General features: G+C 42.8%; 1 protein-coding gene across 1 annotated transcript in view; it reads right to left on the bottom strand.

The window, feature by feature from the left end:
* Positions 1 to 3,628: 3,628 nt before the first annotated feature.
* The window catches only part of LOC120515011 (centromere protein Q), a 55,698-nt gene continuing 36,940 nt past the window's right edge, over positions 3,629 to 22,386 (bottom strand). The window contains exons 7-9 of the mRNA XM_039735702.1: positions 14,912 to 15,031; positions 11,536 to 11,613; positions 3,629 to 4,318 (exon numbers count right to left, since the gene is read on the bottom strand). Coding sequence (XP_039591636.1) covers positions 4,190 to 4,318; positions 11,536 to 11,613; positions 14,912 to 15,031 — 327 coding nt within the window. The 3' untranslated portion in view covers positions 3,629 to 4,189. The remainder of the gene's footprint in view (positions 4,319 to 11,535; positions 11,614 to 14,911; positions 15,032 to 22,386) is intronic.

The raw sequence follows: 22,386 nt of genomic DNA, 5'->3' as shown, positions 1-22,386 counted from the left end.
ATGGTTCCCTCAATGAACTGTAGTTCCCCAGTGCCGGCAGCACTCATGCAGCCCCAAATCATGACACTCCCACCACCATGCTTGACTGCAGGCAAGACACACTTGTCTTTGTACTCCTCATCTGGTTGCCGCCACACACACATGCTTGACATCTTTATGTAGAGCAACAATTCTTTTTTTCAGATCCTCAGAGAGTTATTTGCCATGAGGTGCCATGTGGAACTTCCAGTGATCAGTATGAGAGAGTGTCGGAGCGAGAACACCAAATTTAACACACCTGAGATCTTGTAACACTAATGAGTCACATGACACCGGGGAGGGAAAACAGCTAATTGGGCACAATTTGGACATTTGTCACTTAGGGGTGTACTCACTTTTGTTGCCAGCGCTTTAGACATTAATGGCTGTGTGTCAAGTTATTTTACTGTACACGGACTACTGTACATTGTATCCAAATGTCATATCTTCAGTGTTGTCCCATGAAAAGATATTATAAAATATTTAAAAAAATGTGAGGGGTGTACTCACTTTTGTGAGATACTATATATAAAGCCAAATACAACTGACTCTCTCAATCTCCCGGACCATGAGAACTTGAAATTTGTAAGGTAGGTTACACTTGGGCAATAGGTGCTCGCTAAGAAACAGTTTTAAAAATTTTGTGGTCCAAGAGCAAAATTTCTGATAGTTTTTTAGACCCGTTTGTATGTCTGTCTGTCTGCTTTTCACAAAAGAACTACTTATCGGATTTAGATTGGGATTTTTTCTATAATTTGCTTGAAGATTCCTTTGATTTTGCGACTCTCTCATTGTGCCAAGTATCATAGTTCGCTTGCGGTACCGATTTATTAGAGTGAATCCGAGAGAGACTCATCGGGCTGCGGGGCCCTCCTCACTCACGCGTCTGCTTCAAGGCGTAACCTTAACTCCACTTAGTTAGCGAATGAGAGAATTACTTAACGGATCTTTTTTTTTAATATATATATATATAATTTGCTTGAACATTCCAGTTGATTTTGCGACTTCTCTCATTGCACTGAGTCATAGTTCGCTTACAGGAGTGATACATTCATGCTAATCCGAGACAGAGGCTGCGGGTCAAAGGGAGTGGGAAGCGCGACGTCAGGAATAGACAGCTGTCCTGTTTCACTAATACTATACTAATACTTTACATTATATATATATATATATATATATATATATATATATATATATATATATATATACACTGCTCAAAAGAATTAAAGGAACACTTTTGAATCAGAGTATAGCATAAAGTCAATGAAACTTATGGGATATTAATCTGGTCAGTTAAGTAGCAGAGGGGTTGTTAATCAGTTTCAGCTGCTGTGGTGTTAATGAAATTAACAACAGATGCACTAGAGGGCAACAATGAGATGACCCCAAAACAGGAATGGTTTAACAGGTGGAGGCCACTGACATTTTTCCCTCCTCATCTTTTCTGACTGTTTCTTCACTAGTTTTGCATTTGGCTACAGTCAGTGTCACTACTGGTAGCATGAGGTGATACCTGGACCCTACAGAGGTTGCACAGGTAGTCCAACTTCTCCAGGATGGCACATCAATACGTGTCATTGCCAGAAGGTTTGCTGTGTCTCCCTGCACAGTCTCAAGGGCATGGAGGAGATTCTAGGAGACAAGCAGTTACTCTAGGAGAGCTGGAGAGGGCCATAGAAGGTCCATAACCCATCAGCAGGACCAGTATCTGCTCCTTTGGGCAAGGAGGAACAGGATGAGCACTGCCAGAGCCCTACAAAATGACCTCCAGCAGGCCACTGGTGTGAATGTCTCTGACCAAACAACCAGAAAGACTTCATGAGGGTGACCCAAGGGCCCCATGTCCTCTAATGGGCCCTGAGCTCACTGCCCAGCAGAATGCAGCTCGATTGGCATTCGCCATAAAATACCAGAATTGGCAGATGCACCACTGGTGCCCTGTGCTTTTACAGATGAGAGCAGGTTCACCCTGAGCACATGACAGAAGTGAAAGGGTCTGGAGAAGCCATGGAGAACATTATGCTGCCTGTAACATCATTCAGCATGAGCAGTTTGGTGGTGGGTTAATGATTGTCTGGGGAGGCATATCCATGGAGGGTCACACAGACCGCTACAGGCTTGACAAAGGCACCTTGGCTGCCATTAGGTATCAGGATGAAATCCTTGGACCCATTGTCAGACCCTATGCTGGTACAGTGGCTCCTGGTGCACGACAATTCCTGGCCTCATGTGGTGAGAGTATGCAGGCAGTTCCTGGAGGATGAAGGAATTGATACCATTGACTGGCCACCACACTTTCCTGACCTAAATCCAATAGAACACCTCTGGAACATTATGTTTTGGTCCATCCAATGCCACCAGGTTGCACCTCAGACTGTCCAGGAGCTCAGTGATGCCCTGGTCCAGATCTGGGAGGAGATCCCCACAACACCATCTGTCATCTCATTAGAAGCATGCACCGATGTTGTCAGGCATGTATACAAGAACACAGGGCCATACAAAGTGCTGCATACAATTTTGAGTTGCTGCAATTCAATTTTGGCAAAATGGACTAGCCTGCCACATCATGTTTTCACTCTGATTTTTGGGCGCCTTTGAATTCAAGGCTCTGTAGGTTGATCATTTTCATTTCCATCAAACGATGTGGCATCCTTTCGCTCCTAACACATTACCCAGTCTATATCAGTATAGATATCCAGGAGGATTTCTTCTTCCCATTGAGATCTGATGTGTTTTCAAAGTGTTCCTTTAATTTTTTGAGCAGTTTTATATAAAATATATATATATATATATATATATATATATATATATATATATATATATATGCAAGTAGATGTCTAAGACGGGTTAAAACCTAAGAAATCAATGTAGACATCAAAGTTAATGTTTGCAGTGGACCACCAATTGGAATGAATTTTGTAAGATATGTACAAGTTGTAATAAAAGGAATTTCATTTGTCATTCTAACTGATGGTGCATCACAAACATTTATAGTAACAAACTGCATCACTACAAATGTTATGTGCCATCTGTTGGAATGACAAATGCAATGCATACATCCCTACTATATGCCATTAGGTACAGGATTCGTCAAAGCAGTGATAATGCTTGTCATATGCCATTGACCGGAAATGCAAAGCATTTTATTGAATTCCAATAGATGGTGCACTGCAAACATTAATGCTAATATTCATAGTATATTGATTTCTTAGATCTCTATTTTATTGTTACAAATGTTTGTGATGAACCAGCTGTTTGAATTACTGGGACACAGCAACCAGATGGACACACAGATACACAGTGTGACAGATAGAGGGCGCTGTCGTCCCCTTGAACCCTCAGATCAGATGCCAGACACCAGATAAAAGTCCAAAGATTAATCTTTATTATAATAATAAAGTGCACAAAGCACCACTACTCCACAATACTCCAATACACAATTAATAAATCACTACAGTTAATCAATCCTCCACTCCCAGCAGCTCAGTCACCCTTCCTCCCAACTCGGCCCGCCCGTCTGGGATCTCTCACAGTCTCTTATAGTTCATGACCCGGAAGTGTTTCCGGGCCCTCAATCCACATGATTATCCAGCACTTCTGGATCAGGTGAAAACTCCTCTTCTTCATCCCGGAATTACGTCATTTCCTCTGTCACCGTGCCTAAGACGTACTTCTGGGTTATAGGGAAAATAGCAATCCCTGCTCCACTCTGCAGCATCCCCTGGAGGTCCCCATGGAATCCAGCAGGGCTGTGAAGAAAAACTCCACTGTCCACGATGCCCTGCTGGAACTCCTCCTTTATGTTGCAAGAAGGGCTTCACCTGGCGGCCTGGGGGTATTGGCCGGGATGAACGGCCAGCCATATCCCACAACAGACACTTATCCTTTTAGCAAGGTGGACGTATCATGAAAATTATGGGGATCTCCAAAACAGCAATGTTTATTACACAAATCAATAATATACAAGTTAATATACAGCTCTATGTAAAAAAAAAAAATGTATTAAATATGTATTGTGAATTCATTTACATTATCATATTTTTTCAGATACTTCATATATTTAAAAAAATCACTAAAAAAATATTTAGTCACTGTGCTCAGCTGTACTGATCATTTCGCTACCTGTGACTTAACTTATCACAAGTTTAGTTAAGCAGCCCCACACCGCAGGTCAAAGCTTATCAGCAATGCTCTGGGCCTCCGCCAGAAATGCCAGCATGTCCTGCACCCCCCTATTATTCTGAACGGCATTCAGCAATTGGAGCACTTCCTGTGGGTTCTGTATATCTGACATTTCCTCCTACAAAAAAAAAAAAAAAAAAAAGAATTTACTCTAAGTTTCTCATCTTTGACAAGATTAGTTTATTTAATGGTTAGTCTCACTGAGGCGTCTATTCTTTTGCAACATAGAGCAGGAATATCAAGATCAGTGTCTAAAAAAGCCATATTACATTTGTGTGTGTATCTTGATAATCACAAACTACACTCTTTCCAGGTCAGGCGTACTGAAGAACAGTAACCGGACGCACACCATGATGAAGTTATGTTTACTAGATCGGAGTTGGAAAACTTTGAGCTGTCATTCAACAAATTAGTGGGTTATATAATAAAGAAAAGCGAGACACCATGGCCATCTTTATGGTAATTTAATGCACTTACCCAGTCTTCTATTGTTCTTTAGCATTAAAGGTTTATAGTGTTATTACTGTGTCACTAAAGGCTATTGCACTTGTAATTAGATCGTTTCATGATCTTTTATTACCTGCTTATGGAGCATGGCACCACTCTCTCGTGCCACAGCTAGTAGTAGCACAACTTTACCTCAGAACTTCTGTCTTCCTTTCTTGGATCTCAAGTTGGTTAACCAGCAGGAGACAAAGAGCCCAGATAGCAGGAGAATGGAGTAAATCAATGGAGTCCCTCAGGGGTCTGTCCTAGGACTCTCATTACTTTTTCCGATTTACATTAATGTGCACATTGATTCTGGCGTGGTTTGTAAATTTGTGAAATTCACAGATGACACTATAATTGGCGGAAAGGCAGACACACAGAAGCGTCTCAAGAAACGGTACTGGAGCTCCTTTATACCAACAGCAGTAAATCTGTATAATGCCTCAGTGTGACTAACAGCCAAGTCAGAACTTTTCTCTCATTTGAATTTTCTTGCCTTATAGTCATTCCGGTGTGTTGAGAACAAAGTGTGTGCGTACATCTATTTATTTACTCACTTATACAGGCAGAGTGGTGGCTCTGTTCGAATCTCGTAAACGCCCCATTGGGCCCCTGAGCAAGGACCTTAACATCATACCCAGGACGAAGCAATTACAGATTAATTTGCATCCAACCCAGCAAGCAGGTCCTCCAAATTACAGGGAAAATCTGGGGTTGATGGCAGGATTGGCATTCCAGCTACCATAACCGTCTATCAGATGGTTGAAGCGAGTGCCCTCTTCTACGCGGTAGTGTGCTGAGGAGTCAGCATAAAAAATAGGGAAGCCTCACGCCTGGACAAACTGGTGAGGAAGGCAGGCTCTATTGTAGGCACGGAGCTGGACAGTTTGACATCTGTGGCAGAGCGACGGTCACTGAGCAGAATCCTGCCAATCATGGAGAATCCACTGTATCCACTGAACAGGATCATCTCCAGACAGAGGAGCAGCTTCAGAGACAGACTGCTGTCACCGTCCTGCTCCACTGACACACTGAGGAGACCGTTCCTACGCCACAAAATGCGACTTTCAATTCCACCCGAGGGGGTAAACGTTAATATTATACAAAATTATTGTCTGTCTGTTATACCTTCATTGTTTACCAGTCTTTAATATTGTTCTTTATCAGTATACTGCTGCTGGAGTATGTGAATTTCACCTTGGGATTAATAAAGTATCTATCTCTGTTGCAGTGTGGTGTGGAGGTGTCACCTGCAGCACTCGTGTCCCAATTAGCACATGTCCCCAGCCTCCACTCACTTACTTATCTAACTATTTATGTAGTGATTTATTTAAATAATTTATTTATTATTTATTTAAAAAAAATTTCCCCAGGGGACAAATCTATCTGAAGAGGTGTTATACTACATGTTTCTTTATGTCACTATATCTGGACAATACTGTTATGAGTTTTATTCACATGTGCATGTTAACTGTGGCACACAGGGGCTCAGCAGTTAGAAGTGCTAGCCAAGCATTGGATTAGATAGCCTAAGACAACTGGAGGCTTGTATAGTCAGCTTAAACACAGGTTAGGGTATTTCTGTCCTCTATCAGCACAAATCTTCTTTCCTTATTGGGAGAATGAGAATCGGCATGTAAGCACTATGATATGTCTGTATTTTGGGGAAGAGGAATTCAGCCCTTGTTTGGAGACGGAGAAGACCAGCAAATGAAGCAAGACATTATAAAAGGTCTGGACAGTGGCCAGACCCTTCGAGGCTGTGCCAACACAAAGGTGTTGGGAAACCCTCCCAGCGTAGGGACGGAGAAAATGGCTGACTGTGTTGATCCAGATTCCCACCTGGATAAAAGTCTGTCCATATGCCTCACCGTCTGTAACCACGTAAAACGTCAGTAAATGTAAGCTAAACGATATTTTGTCTCATGTGATTTTTGTACCGCCGTAATCACTATGGGAGGGATATCGCCTTTTCTGGTATATTATGATATTGTTTAATTATTTAATAAGCCACAATATTAAAAGAACACATTTCCAAGAGAGCTAATGCCTCTGCAGGAAACAAGAGGTAGAAAAGCTTCAGAACTGGGCAAACACTTGGAAAATGCAGTTTAATGTAGAAAACTAAAAAATGCTGCACATGGGCAAAAGGAAGGTCAATTATAAATGCAAGATGGCATAATCTGAGCTATAGGAAGAAGACTCTGAAAAGGATTTAGTGGTTTATGTTGACACATGCTCATTATTAGTGATGAGCAAACTCCATGGTGTTTATTTCGCCATGAGTTTGGAGAAATCACAAAGTGTTTGCAAATATCGCTAAACTCTGAGAAACGCATTAAAGTCAATGGGGAAGGACTAACTGAGCTAGATTTGACAGGATTATAATGGTGCAATCATCTTTAAAGTGACCCTGAGGGCTAGGGAAATGTCTGCCAACTATACTGGCTCGATAATATTGGCCAAAAAGGTGACCTGAGCTGTGCGGCAGCAGTGCCGACCACTGCACCGCTATGCCTCTGTGAGATCAAAAAAGAAATGAAGCAGTCAGAGACACACAATCATATTTCATCAAAACAAAACAGAAATGCTAAAATCTTAGTCAAAAGTCAGAAAAAATATGTAGGTCTTTTAAAAGCAGAAAATTCAAAAGTGGCGTATCATCATTGAAGCTGCTGGCTTGTTCTGTTTTTTGAAGTAGCTCTGACAGGCTCTCCAAACTGTCTGTGCTGATGTTTTGTACTTTTTGTACTATATAAAAAAATAAAGGTAGAACCGTCATGTAAATAGTAATAAATCTTCCGTTGTTATTATATTTCATAGAGTCTCCTGTGTTTGTTTCCAATCTCCACGTGGCTAATTAAACACAAATAAGGACACACATCTCTTCCTATACTGCTGTGAAATTCGAAGATCGACCAGCACATTTGGCGACAATTAGAGACAACTCGTTATTTATGCGTTTATGTTTCATAAAAATTTAATTTTGAGAACCTGCATTATTTAGTTATCTGTTCTACCACTAACCAAGTCTCACAGTGTCTGTAATGCAATGATCAGCATGGTCCTGTCCAATGTTGGCTTTTAGAGCTCTGGGTAATGTCACATTGGGCCTTGCAAAACCATACAGGCAGCTGGGGAAAAAGATTTCCTAAACCATCAGAATTACAAGTAAATAAATTGACAAACAAGGGCGAACACAGAAAATTCGCTGTGAATAACAATTTGGAGGTATTCATTGATCAGCACTACTCATTAAGTAATGTGAAAAAGCAATTAAAAAAGTGAAAAAATTGTAAGTTATAGTATAAACACTGCTGAATATAAATCAAGGGATGTCATGCTCAAGACTATACAGGTATAATGCAGTAGTGAGACCTCATCTAGAGCACCATGTTCAGTTCTGATCACCATGTTACAAGAAAAACACAGTTGCACTGTGCAGAAGGGAGCAACAAGATGCATCAAGGGACTTAAGGGCATGCCATACTCTGACAGACTTAGAGGGTTAAATCAGCTCAGTCTTAAGCATAGGAAACTGTGTGGGGACTTCATCCAGGTATTTAAAATGCTGAAAAGCACCGATTAAATATATTCAGCAGAATTCTGTCAGTTTTAGACTGAATCACACACTCCAAGGCACAAGTGAAGAATAAGGGCTGGTTAGGACTAAAGCAAGAAATCACTTCTTTACATAGAGTTGTGGGAATTTGGAACAAACTGCTAAGACATGGAGTTGAAGAGGAAACCCTGACAACCTTTTACAAGTATTTGGAAGAGATACAGGGATAGTTTAGCTATTCGCTAAACGTACAGTCTTGATAGACTGAAAGGTCTCCTCTTGTTTGCCAAACTTCTTATGTTTGCACCTCTCCGTCAGCGTCTTTTCTCCTGTAAATGTGCCGATTAAGACAAACTGCAAGCAGCCTGCTATTCCATACTCCTCACCGTCGCAGAATGTTCACAGACTTCTCCCCGCTCATGCCTTTAAGGATTTAAGGTGGGCTGGAATTATGGGTTTTCTTGTAGGCTCTGGTAATTCTAGTGTTAATAAATTTTGGACTACTATGAATTAATTTAACAAGTGTAACAAAATAGTGATGAGCATACCTCACTGACTTGGCTTTGTCTTAAGTTTGTGAAAAACACAGAAATATTTGTGAATTTCAACAAGCTCAAAGAAGTGCAATGATATCTCTGGGGAAGGAGAAGCCAAACTAGGTTTTGAGTGGAGGTCTACGGAAGTGCTTGCAAACTAAGCTGGACCAAATATTGTGGCCAAAAATGTAACATGAGCTGTGAGGTAGCAGTGCTAAACAATGTGACATTGTACCTCCCAAAAAGTTAATTTAAACTCTGAGTCCACAGCATTCCAGGTTTTTTTTTTAATCTCTCTCTGCATCTCTTAAGCACCAATCGGTACAAATAACACCCAGAGCCTGTGATGCAAGGGATTAGCATTATATACTCGAAGGGCTGTCCCTGTTCACTACCTGATCTGTGCTACATAAAAAGAAGCATAACATGCTTAATCAAGCAGTCAGTTAACTCTTTTAGGGCGGATGACAACAGGAGGGGTTGAGGGCGCATGTCGACAGGGATAGAGGGCGATAATCAGCTGTTAATGGCGACAAATCTCACTGTCACATCACAGGTATTCCCTCTGTGCTTGGAGGAATGCTAGACTCGTTGACTCGGCAACTAATCCTTGCGTGTGCATGAGTTGTGAAATGTAAACAATGGCAAGATGGCATCGACATGTGACAAGGGAGCGAAGCGAGTGCAGAAAAGAAAACACTCGGCAGACAGTGTTTTGCGCATTATCGCGGAGTCGGACTCTTGATTTTTCAGAATCGGATTTTATTGACAGTGATCAGGAGATCGAGCAAGAGAGTGAGAAGCCGACATCAGCTGATCAAACACCAGCCGATGCCGCGCCAGCGGATCTGCTGCCAGTTGAGCGCCTTCGCGCAGCCGACGCATTTACAGCAAGGTTCGCGTGGGATAAATACAGAGACATTGATCTGTTGAGAGTCGATCTGGCTACTGGACTTCAAAGACGGCATGGCTTGCTGTTGGACACGACAGATCACCAGCTGCTGTACTTCAGGCTGCTCTCTCCTGATGCTGCTTTTCAGCTACCGTCAGATGAGACAAACAGGTAGGCAGAGAAATTTTTTGAATCGCAGGCTGCGTTTGCATCGCATTCTCGTTTTTCAAAGTGTAAACCCACAACAAAAGACGAGATGAAGCGTGCTGTGGTATTACAAATAGAGATGGGACAGAACTGGCGATATAACTTCAGGGAGCATTGGTCCAAACGTGCTTTGTCCCCTGGTGGCTTTGGACAGGTTATGCAGCATGGTAATAGGTACGTGCTGCTGCAAAGTTTTATTCACTTCTGTAATAAACAGAAGCAAATCCCATGGGGTGAGCCAGGCTATAATGCCATGCATAAAGTTCATAAAGTTTCAGAAGATGAAAAGAGGTGACAATACGGTTTTCATGCGGGCAGAAAATTTGGTGGCAGTGGAATGGCACAATGGCAAAAGGGTGACTTGTCTCTCTACAGTACACACAAACAGTATATGTGAGAAAGTGCAGCAACAGACAATTGAAAAGTAGGCACCAAAGCAACATGTATTGTGAGCAGTGCAATGTGGCAATGACTGAAATTGGCTGCTTTGAGCGACATCAGACTTTGCAGGACTTTGCTCTGTAAAATGTATGTGATATGTATGTGAAATCATAGAGTATGCAGGCTCATACAACATGCAAGACAGTAACATTTGTTAAAAGTAAATATTTTTTGTTGATTTGATATGTTAAACAATTGCTTTGTGTTTTTTTTTTTTAAATGTTTATTTTTGGAAAAATATTCAGCCCTGGGAGATAAGAAACAAAAAAAAAATTAGCCCTAAAAGAGTTAATATGTCCCTCTCAAATGAAGAAACTATTTTATTTTTTGGCTTTGTAATAAACACGTGTGGGGTGCAAATCTGGCTGAAATATCAGGCTACATTTTCCCAAAGCATTATAACATTAATATCATCATAAACTCCACTGCAAGATCAATTGTTAATTTAAGAGTATTTCTCAAACTCCATTGTAACTAAAGTAAAATGCTAAATCGTTTGTAAACTATGTGATCCCCGACCTAGCTGTGAATCGCTAAGTGCTTCTTAAACGGGTTAATGAGAATGAATTCTGTGTTCTTTAAAAGTTTTGAGGACTGTGCTCTAAGGTTGCAGCTCGTTTTATTTTCATCGAGACATTTTCTGTGTTGCAACTGGTTATGCAGAGAAGTGAGATAAACAAAATTGGTAGGACACAAACTGGGAATTCATTTATCTGGATATAGTAGAGCAGCAATAAAGAAAACGTGCCCAGAAGAACATTAATTGAAGTCTTCAACCATCATCTTGCAAACCTAACATTGGCTGATACAGGTCTCTGTGATGTCCTGCTGGCCTTGTAAATGGTGAAGGGGCACTGGGGGATAGGGAACCCAAGCCAGCTGCATGGCTTATTCCCCCAGTTAACTTCTTCTGGATTTTTTTCCACAAACCCAATAAACTTTGCTGCATAAAATGCTTTGTCTATTTTGCCTGTCAACACTACCTAACAACACTGGCCCCATTACACAGCTGTGGTTGTGCACTGCCAGATTTGCAATAATGATGTGGTTAATTTACCACACACGACTCTGAGGGCAAAAACAGACTTCACCTATGTTGTTGTATATCCTCGTCTAGAAGATTACTTGGGCTGCTTGACTGGCTATAACAGTATAGTAGTTTTATGCAAGCTTTCAAATTGTATAAAATCATTCAGCAGCTGCCATACCTGTAACGTTGGCCCAGTAAAGCTTCTCGCTGGCAAAGGTGGAAGGTGAAGCTCAGTGTTTTCAGAGCTCTGTAAAATCTAAAACATGTCAAAGAATATTATTAAAAGTGAACACTTTGCTTTTATACCACAAAAAGGTACAATGTATGACAGAAATTTAATTTTTTTATATACTGCAGAACTTTAAGCATTTAGTCAAGTCAAGTGGTTTTATTGTTATCCCATCAACACACACCATATTGCAGCATATAGTGGCATGAAATAACACGTACAACATATACTGCTAAAGTCAGAAGTTTCCATACACTTAGGGTGAATTCTTTAAAATGCACTTTATAAGCCCTCCACAAACCGTATATTAAACTATACATTTGCATATTGCTGAAGACAACTACTTGGTGCAGGGCAAAAGTAATTTTTTCTATCAATGTTCACCGACCTCATTTTATTTTTTATTGACTATGTCATAATTCCAGTGGGTCACAAGTTTACATACACTTTGTTAATAACTGTGCCTTTAAATAGATTAGAAAATTCCACAAAATGATGTCAAGCCTTTAGGCAATTAGCTTCTGACAGCCAATTAGCCTAATTGGTGTCAACATGTGGATGGGTGTTAGAATATATTCAATGATACAAAGTGTACATCTGGCAAATGCGCTTTGAGGAAATCCTCTTCATCAGGGTACAGAAAAACCAATAAAGAACTATCAAATAGGAACATGAACCATCAATCAATTGACCCAAAACCGAAAGCTCATTAATATATAAAAAAGTAAATATCAAGGAAAATCAACTGAGGGGCTTGTAACTAGCTCACACACCCCTCATAACACAGATGTCTGTATCTGTCTGACTGGTTTTGTGCCAATTGATTGATGGATGACAGATGGTTCCTGATCCAGTGACACTTCTTATGTTATGCCTACTTATGCTTCATGATATTATTTCTCATAATTACTGTAAACAACCTAGGCTGTTAGTTCTATTTCTAGTTGACTCGCACTATTATTTAAATTTTTTTTTTTTCTATTTTTGTTTTCTATTGTTTGCTGTACCTTTACTGCATATAGATGGTGCTCGAGCACATTTGTCCGCATGTAACCCTGCAAAATCTACTTTCTACTGTCTGACTAGTATGATCGCTCCGTGTTGGGCCCTGGCCCGCTTGGAATAGCTGGCCTGAGCTTGGTTAAGTAGTACTCAGGGAAACAGTGTGACTGCTAAACGTGCCCCGAGCATGGAAAACAGACATGACATCAATGATGAGACAAGTACAGTATCATTCTCATTTAATTCAGTTTCATTTAAGTTAAAAACAGGTTTTTATTCACACCTTACAGATAAACGCTGTGGCAGACGGCCGGCAGCTCATCCTGGCCAGGACGCCACTGTGATGGAAGGATGGAGGAAGGCAGCTTTTAAAGGTTATTGCCTCCCCCAAAACGGTAGATGGCAGCTTCTGTGGGATCTGGCGGTGCCCCCGGATTCCCGCAGGGCATCCTGGAACTTGGAGTTCGGTTACACAGTCCTGTTGGGCGCCATGGGTGCCGCCAGGGGGAACTGTAAAGGAACAAAAGGACTCATGCCGGATTTATAGCCCAGAAGTACTACCACGTCATGAGGACGCAAGTCCCGAAGTACTTCCGAGCCGAAGAAAAATCCAATTCTCCATCTGACCTGGAAGTGCTAGCAAGTCACGTGAGTGGAAGAAGAGAAGCATTTCCGGGTCAAGAACTATATAAAGGACTAGTGGAGACCCAGCAAGTGCCGAAGTCGGAAGGAGTGTGACAGTGGTTGCTGGGAGGTGAAGGAGAGAGTTATTGTGTTTATTAACATCATTATTTGTGTATTATTGCCTGTTTATTGCGGCTGGGATGCTTTGGAGGCACTACAAAGAAATAGGAAGAAAAAAAAAAAAAAGAAAAGAAAAAAGACCTTCTTAGTGCTTTTACCCTGTGTCTATGTCTGTCTGTTGAGTTTCATGGGGCAATAGCGCCTCCAAGGGTTTGACAACGTAAATTGTAGCTGGCAAGAAAAGCTGCAAAATTCCTCCCTTAACATCATTTTCTCCATAAAAATCTTCTTGTACGTGCAGCAAGATTAACAGCAAAATGCTGTGCTGCACACTCAGTAAATCTGTAAGAGGGTAGAGTGTTACCCTGCCCTACGAGACTCCTAAACTATCACAAAATAAGTGAAATCATTTTGACATGCATGCTGTCACTCTGTGTTCGGATCTTGTTTTGGCTTTACATGAAGAATTGTTATTCTCGGAAAATCATGATTCCACTGTGAAACATTTTCAGATAAGATAAAAAATGCACTGACTGCAGTTAGAAGTAATAATTGCATTTAAAATAATTATATGGTTGATTTAAAACATTTTAAGATTAATTAGTTTTAAAAAAATTACTTTTTTTTCTCAAAATAGTCTTTTTGTTTTCATTTAAAAAATTTTCTCTCTCATAAACTGGATGTGACCAAGCAATTCTGTTGCCAGATTTAGAGTGAACATCCTCAAATCTAAAAAAAAAACACTTAAAATGTTTGACGGGAGCACATTAGAGCAGCAGCAAAAAATAACTGGGGTGCAGGCAATCAATGTTACCTCTCTACAGACCACTAAATGAAAACACTGTTAAGAACACACAAAAAAAGGTTGTTGCACCATTTTACAGTCAACCATACCCACCCAAAATGTACAAAGCAATCACACAAATACAGAAACATTAAGCTTTTTAAAATAGTATACCGTATATACTCGCGTTTAAGTTCTTCTGTGGATAAGTTGGGGCTTGATTTTACCATATAATTATAATGTTGGTCATATAAGTCGAATGCAGAAAACACATGGTATTGGTCCCAGAGATTACGAGGTGCTAACGCCCACTTGAGAAAGTAACCACACAGCACACATTATTATTATTTTTTTTTCTATGTATTGTGCCTAAGTGACCGCACGGTAATACCCAAACTATTCCGAAGCGACGTTTGCAAGGTTTTGTGTATCTCACACCCTCATACACCTTTATCGTAAGAACATCCCTTATCTACGATGGAGCGTTCGATCAGAAGAAAATATGAAGTTGGTTTTAAGTTAAATGTCGTTATAGTCGCGAAACAAATTGGTAACTGCACTGCTGCAACAAAATTCGATGCGTCTGAGAACCTGGTGCGAGATTGGAGGAGGTAAGATGTTAAAAAAAATATATTTTTTAACGGGCCTATAAGTCACTGTCTGATTTTATGATCGATTTTTCAGGTTTCAAGACCTGACTTGTACACGAGTATATATGGTAATAACCTTTAAAATGTCCAGACGGGTGGGAAAAGAAAAAGTGGCTTAATGACTGAATGATAATACAAAATTTACCTCTTGGCTTTCAGATTCCAATTCCTCCAGTTGATCACGCAAAATTCTAATCTTCTCCTCAAGTGATTCATTTTTTCCAGTTATTTCTTCCAGGGTGTCAAACACTTTTTTACAGTCTGCCTGTTAAAAGAGTTAAAAAAAAAAAAAAGGAAGGAATGTAGAATTTATCCAGCATAGCAACATTCAGTACTATTCTTATATTATAAATATAAAATGTATATATACACATATATATACATATACAGTAATCCCTCCTCGATCACGGGGGTTGCGTTCCAGAACCCCCCGCGATAGACGAAAATCCGCGAAGTAGAAACCATATGTTTGTGTAGTTATTTTTATATATTTTAAGCCCTTATAAACTCTCCCACACTGTTAACATTATTAGAGCCCTCTAGACATGAAATAACACCCTTTAGTCAAAAGTTTAAAATGTCCTCCATGACAAGACAGAGATGACAGTTCTTTCTCACAATTAAAAGAATGCAAATAGATCTTCTTCTCTTCAGGAGCAGAGGATTTCAGAGGGAGAGAGAGAGAGAGCGCTCGCAAAGAAAAGCAAACATTCAAAAAATCAATACTTGTGCTTTTAAGTTTGCGCGCATTTTTAGAGGAGCGCTAGTACCTTCTAAGCAAACAGCCTCTGTGCAAACAGCCTCTGCTCACATCTCCTCCGTCAGGCGCAGAGAACATCAGAGAGAGAGAGAGCGAGATTAAAGCAACAATCAAAAAATCAATACGTGTGCTTTTGTGCTTATAAATATGCCGAGCACCGCAATAAAGCGGCATTTTTTTAGAGGAGCGTCAGTATCTTTTAAGCAAACAGCCTCTGTGCAAACAGCCCCTCCATCAGGCGCAGAGAATGTCAGAGAGGGTAAGAGAGAGGCAGAGACAAACATCAAGATGTTTGTTTATTATTCTCACTATAACAGATGAAAATAAACAAGTGAGATGGGAAAATTTTCATTTTTCCTTTAGTTGCATAATAAATCTGCACACTAATAGTTGGCTAATAATTGTGCGCACATATGTATTCCCCTGATGATGTTCACACTCACATTTCCATTGTGAAACATTCAGGTTTCAGGTTTATTAACATTTTGGATTGACTGATAGCACTGTGTTTGTTCCATATTAAAATTAATCCTCAAAAATACAACTTGCCTAATAATTCTGCACTCCCTGTATTTAGATGTGCTTACATTTAAAATCCTGATATAGAGTGAAACCCTATATAAATATCGGCATATATATATGTGTATGATATAGCTATATAGGATTACTATATATATATATATATATATATATATATATATATATATATATATATATATATATGTGTGTGTATATCTATATCTCTATCTATATCTATATATATATATATACACACATACATATATATATGTGTATATATCTATATATATATATATATATATATATATATATATATATATATATATTGTCACAAGAACGAGACATTGACAGATAAAGAGTTGGGGCAGCCACCCGTATATTGTGGTATCCTGGCTGCAAAAGTCGTTTCTTTCAGAAATACAGAGCACTGAAGTGCACACAACCGAGTCCAAAACAAGACTAAAGAAACAAAGGAAAGGGGCAGGTTTTAAAGGGGAGACAGGAAGTGAGGTCATATGGATCCGCACGTGGTCTTCCACCATTGGCTCAGAGTCGAGGTGACATCAGAGGGACTGGAGCTGGTGTGGCCGACTTCCATTGGCTCAGTCCCGAAGTGATGTCAGGAGATCCAGGTGAAATCCCCGGGATGGTCTACAGGCAAGGGAGAAAAGAGTCAGTGCACTCTGCCACACCCCGCATGCCTCCAACTGCCTTCACTCAAGCCCTTTAGCTGCCTCCCATGCGCGCGTGTGTGACAAGGCCCCCTTAGCCCAGACCCGACGGGTCGGGCGACCTAACCGAGAGGTCGCGGAACCCGAGAAAGAGCATCAGCGTTGGCGTGGAGAGCTCCCCGACGATGAACGAGCGAAAACTTGTACGGCTGCAGGTCAAGAAACCACCGGGTGACCCCGGATTCGACTCCTTGTGGAGGGCCATCCACTGTAGGGGTGCATGGTCCGTGACAAGGGTGAATTCCGCCCAACAGGTAGTACCTCAGCTGAGTAATCGCCCATTTAATCGCCAGAGCCTCCCTCTCCACCGCAGCATACCTGGTCTCCCGGTCCAACAGTTTCCGCTCAGGAACATGATGGGGTGCTCCACACCATCGACGCTTTGGCTCAGCACGGCGCCCAGGCCTGTGTCCGGCGTCCGCCTGGAGGATGAAAGGCAAAGAAAAGTTAGGTGCCATCAAAACAGGTGTGGACGTAAGGGCCTGCTTTAAGTCACCAAATGCAGCCTGTTTTTCAGTCCATACCACAATGTTCGGGCCCTCTTCTTTGTTAAATCAGTCAAGGCGCCGCTCTCTCCAAAACCGGGTACAAACCGGCGGTAGTACCCGCTAACCCGAAAGGCTTGGACTTGCCGCTTGGTTCATGGACGGGCCATTTCAGAATGGCATCAATTTTGGAGCACTGTGGCCTTACGGTACCCCACCCACCAGGTAGCCTAAATATTTGGCTCGCTTAATCCAAGAAGCATTTCTTGGGATTAATCCGAGCCCGCCTCACCAAGTGTCCGTAATACCGCTTGGACATGCTGTAGGTGTTCCTTCCATGTGCTGGAATAGATGACCACGCCATCCAGGTAGGCAGCACTGTATGAGTTATGAGGTCGAAGCACTTTGTCCACCAGACGCTGAAAGGTTGCTGGAGCCCCGTAACCCAAATGGAAGGACACGATACTGCCAGTGTCCGCTAGGGGTACTAAACGCGTTTTTCCTTCGGAGTCCGTTAAAGGAACCTGCCAGTACCCTTTCGTCATGTCAAGTGTGGTCAGGTATTGAGCCTGTCCAAGCCTCTCGAGGAGGTCGCCCACGCGTGGCATTGGATAAGCATCAAATTGGGAGACTTGATTGCCGACGGAAGTCATTGCAGAACCTCCAACTTCCGCCAGGCTTACCGGCGAGCACAATGGGGCTGGACCAGGGACTATAACTTTCCTCAATCACACCTAGCTCCAGCATGCGCTTGATCTCAAGCTCCACTTCAGCCTTTTTGCCTCGGAAGACGATACGGGCGTTCTCGGACAACAACCCCGGCTCTGTCACGATGTTGTGCTCAATCAGAGAGGTCCTTCCGGGTTCTCACTGACTACCTCCCGAACGGTCCGGATAACTGTTTCCAGCTCCTGCCGCTGTCTGGGACTTAAGTCCGTGCCGGGTTAAGGTCGTGGTGTGTGAGCGAAGAGTGAGCGGGCTGGCCGGAGGAGGGATCGGGTCCCTGTCCTTCCACGGTTTCAGCAGGTTCACATGATAAACCCGCTCCTTTGGCCGACGATTGGGTTGACTCACCAAATAGTCGACCAGTCCCTTCCTCTCCTTAACTTCAGAGGGGCCCTGCCAGTGGGCAAGCAATTTAGAGTGGGAGGTAGGCACTAGGACCATGACCCGATCTCCCGGCGGAACTCCCAAGAGGCGTGCGCGGTTGTAGTACCGGCCTGTGCTGCTTGAGCCTCCTCCATGTGACTTTTAAGGACAGGCGAATTTTCCAAATCTATCGCAGAACTGCGCGATATATTCCAGTATGTTTGTGGAGGGAAGAGCCTCTTCTTCCCAGCCTTCTTTCAAAATATCTAATATGCCCCGAGGTTGTCGCCCGTATAGTAGTTCAAAAGGGGAGAACCCCGTGGAGGCTTGTGGGACTTCCGATAGGCAAAAAGGACGAGGGGGAGGAGCTGATCCCAGTTCCTTCCATCCTCGCTGACCACCTTACGCAGCATTTGCTTGAGAGTTTGATTAAACCTCTCTACTAATCCGTCGGTTTGAGGATGATACACCGAGGTCTTTAAATGCTTTATTTTCAGTAATCTGGCAGTCTCCTTGAACGTTTCCGAGGTGAAGGGGGTCCCCTGGTCTGTCAAGACTTCTTTGGGGATCCCCACGCCAATACCCCTAGTAATTCCGTGCGATGGCTTTAGAGGTAGCTGAGCGCAACGGAACAGCTTCGGGGTATCGTGTAGCGTAATCCACGAGGACTAAAATGTACTTGTGTCCTCGGGCTGAGGGCTCCAGGGTCCCACCAGGTCGACCCGATTCTGTGGAAGGGAACGTCAATCAGTGGAATAGGAATGAGAGGAGCACGGTCCCTCCTAGGAATTTGTCGCAGTTGACACTCCGGGCAGGAAGCGCAAAAGCGACGAACCTCCTCATTAATTCCTGGCCAGTAGAAGCGGGCTTGATCCGCTCCAGAGTTTTTGGTGCCCAGGTGGCCACCTAGGAGGTGGGCGTGTGCTAGCTCACAGACCTGCCGCCGGAAGGTACGCGGCACTAGCAGCAGCCTCGTCTCCTGCCCGTCATGCATTGCTACACGGTAAAGGAGGTCATTATCTAGCACAAAGTAGGGGCCCTGTGGCATCGACTGATTAGTGCGCTGGCCATTGACAAGGACCACTGCATTTTTTACAAACTTCAGGGAGTCATCATTCCATTGCTCCCTTCTAAAAGAAGCCGGCGTTTCTTTAAATTGGAACCGCAACACGGAGAGAGGGTCAGCGTCGACCTCAATGGGCGTGGTTTCCTCCCGCTCCGCCGGCGTTGGTGGATGGCGTGTTAGCCCGCGGCGCCCGGAGTTGCCACGCCAGTCAGGCGACTGCCGTCTCTCTCTGCCGGCTGATTACACGGCGTGGAGGCAGCTTGAGACGGGTTATCTCCGTCCATAACGAGGCCCAAATTAACCCCGGAGTGGTATGTGTCTCACGCTTTTGATTTTAGACCAGTCCGCCCTAGTATCACCGGGTGTGGAGGATCAGGTAGGACGCTACGGTGAGCTTACGAACTGACCCTCCGTAACTGATGACACAGCGGCGGACCTGTACCAGCGGATGTCTCCGTGGACACAGGTTATACCGGTCTTAAATTTAGCCACTGTTGCGGTTGCACAAAGCGGCGAGCAACAATTGAAATGTTGCTGCCGGAGTCGAACAAACCTGTGGTCTTGTGTCCGCTGGACGATCACCACGCCAGTATGTGGGACCGCCAACGGATTAGCCAGAGCACACCAACCCTCCTCACCCTCCACCTGCATTCCTCCTTGCCTCCAAGCGGTTTGCGCGCCGCGCCCATGGGACGCCAATACGAGCTCGGATTGTACAGGGTGGGGCTAGGTCTTGGAACATACCCGGCTGAGTTTGACATGAGGACGGTTCTGCTCCCCAGAGTGTGAGGCCGCCCTCTGCGTCTCCATAAGCTCTATGAGCTCAGCCATGTTCTTGAACCGCCCCAAACCGGCTGGGTGAAGCCACGGGAAGCGCTTCCAGGAGCAGATAGCAAGCTACCTGCTCTATTATTTGGTAGGGCGTGTTTTCAAATGGCCGTAGCCAATGCCCTACCATTGCCCATAAGGACCAGGCTTGTTTGTTGGTTGGCCGCTCAGGGTCCAACCTCCATGTTTTATTTTATTCACCTGCCAGTCTGGGACCCCTAGGTGGTAAATGGGGCTTTGGTTTCGAGGGAGGCAGGCACTCTCCCCAAGAGAGCATACTGAGTCCCTTTGCCCTCCCTCCAGGGCAGCCCAATTCTGTGAGCCCCACCCGCACACTCCCTGGCCACTCCAGATGGGCTAGTTATGAGTGCCGGGAGCGGAGCCCGCACCGGTCACGCCAACCACGGGCACCCTCCCGCCTGAATACTCGCCCCGCACGCTCCCACCTGGGTATATTGCAGGTCCTGTCCCCTTCTCTCCGGGACTTCTCCATCCTGTGACTACGCCACTGTCACAAGAACGAGACATTGACAGATAAAGAGTTGGGGCAGCCACCGTATATTGTGGTATCCTGGCTGCAAAAGTCGTTTTCTTTAGCAAATACAGAGCACTGAAGTGCACACAACCGAGTCCAAAACAAGACTAAAGAAACAAAGGAAAAGGGGCAGGTTTTAAAGGGGAGACAGGAAGTGAGGTCGTATGGATCCGCACGTGGTCTTCCACCATTGGCTCAGAGGAGGTGACATCAGAGGGACTGGAGCTGGTGTGGCCGACTTCCATTGGCTCAGTCCCGAAGTGATGTCAGGTGATCCAGGTGAAATCCCCGGGATGGTCTACAGGCAAGGGAGAAAAGAGTCAGTGCACTCTGCCACACCCCGCATGCCTCCGAACTGCCTTCACTCAAGCCCTTTAGCTGCCTCCCATGCGCGTGTGTGACAATATATATATATATACATACATATATACATCTATATACATATATATACACACACACATATATATACATATATATAAATAAATTAAAATACACACACACACTATATAAATTAAAACGCTAATGTCTGTGTGTTAGGCCCCTCCACGCAACCTAATTGGTCAGTTTCACTGTGGTTGCTCAATCAATGACAGTTGAAATAGGAAGCACTGGGCAAGGGAGAAAAGGTGTAGGATGAAAGTTGAGAGTTGCCTTCTAAGAGGTTCTTCTTCTCCATTTACCAATGGTTGTAGTCAAAAAGTGGACAGAAAGCAACCACTTTACAGAAATGCGATCAAGAGAGTAAGCGCTGGCCAACATGTGTTGTGGTTAGGGTTGCATGGTAAACCAGCACTGAAAAAGTACCAAAAAAAACAATTTTTTTTAAAACAGCATGGTACTGGCAATTTCAGTATTGTTGGTAGTGGAAGTAAACATTATACAAAACAGTATCAATTCCTGATTTGTCTCTTGCTACAAAACTTAACAATTAAGATAAATTAGCCTGGGCAAAGAGGTCTCCATTAATTCAGCAATTTTTCAAAGCAAAGAAAACATCTAGATGGAATGCAAATTCAAGCACTTCTAGTATTATTCTCATTTAAATTGGTGCCATCTACAGTCACTAAACACAGGAATTGAAGCCAATGGTGACAGGTCACATTCAAACTTTAAACTGATAAAACTAACATGAGAGCATGGTGTGTTTATAGGTTTATTGGACACTAGCTGTGGTGCCCCTGATTAGGACAGGTTGAAATCTAGGTTATCAATGGTGACCTAAACGTTAATGTTTGCAGTGAGCCATGCAATGCATACATCTGTGTTAAAAGTCATTTGGTATGGGATTTGTAAAAGGAGTGTTAATCAGTGTTATGTGCCATCTGATGAAATGACAAATACACTGCATTTTATTATTGCAAATGTTTGTGATCTGCCATCTGTTGGAATATTTTATATATATAAATATATATTTTAATATTTTTTAAGAATATCTTAAACTATATTTCAGGTATCTACAATAAAATTAATGGCATCTCAAATACATTTCCAGATATCTCAAAATAGCTTGTCTACTTTCAGATATCTGAAATGCATTTTGAGATCTCTCACAATAATTTCCTGCTCATTTTGGGATATTTCAAACACATTTCAAGATAAGTTAAAAT

The sequence above is a fragment of the Polypterus senegalus genome, chromosome 1 (assembly GCF_016835505.1).
Source record: "Polypterus senegalus isolate Bchr_013 chromosome 1, ASM1683550v1, whole genome shotgun sequence".
Lineage (NCBI taxonomy): Eukaryota > Metazoa > Chordata > Cladistia > Polypteriformes > Polypteridae > Polypterus > Polypterus senegalus.
This window is presented reverse-complemented; position numbering and strand designations above follow the sequence as displayed.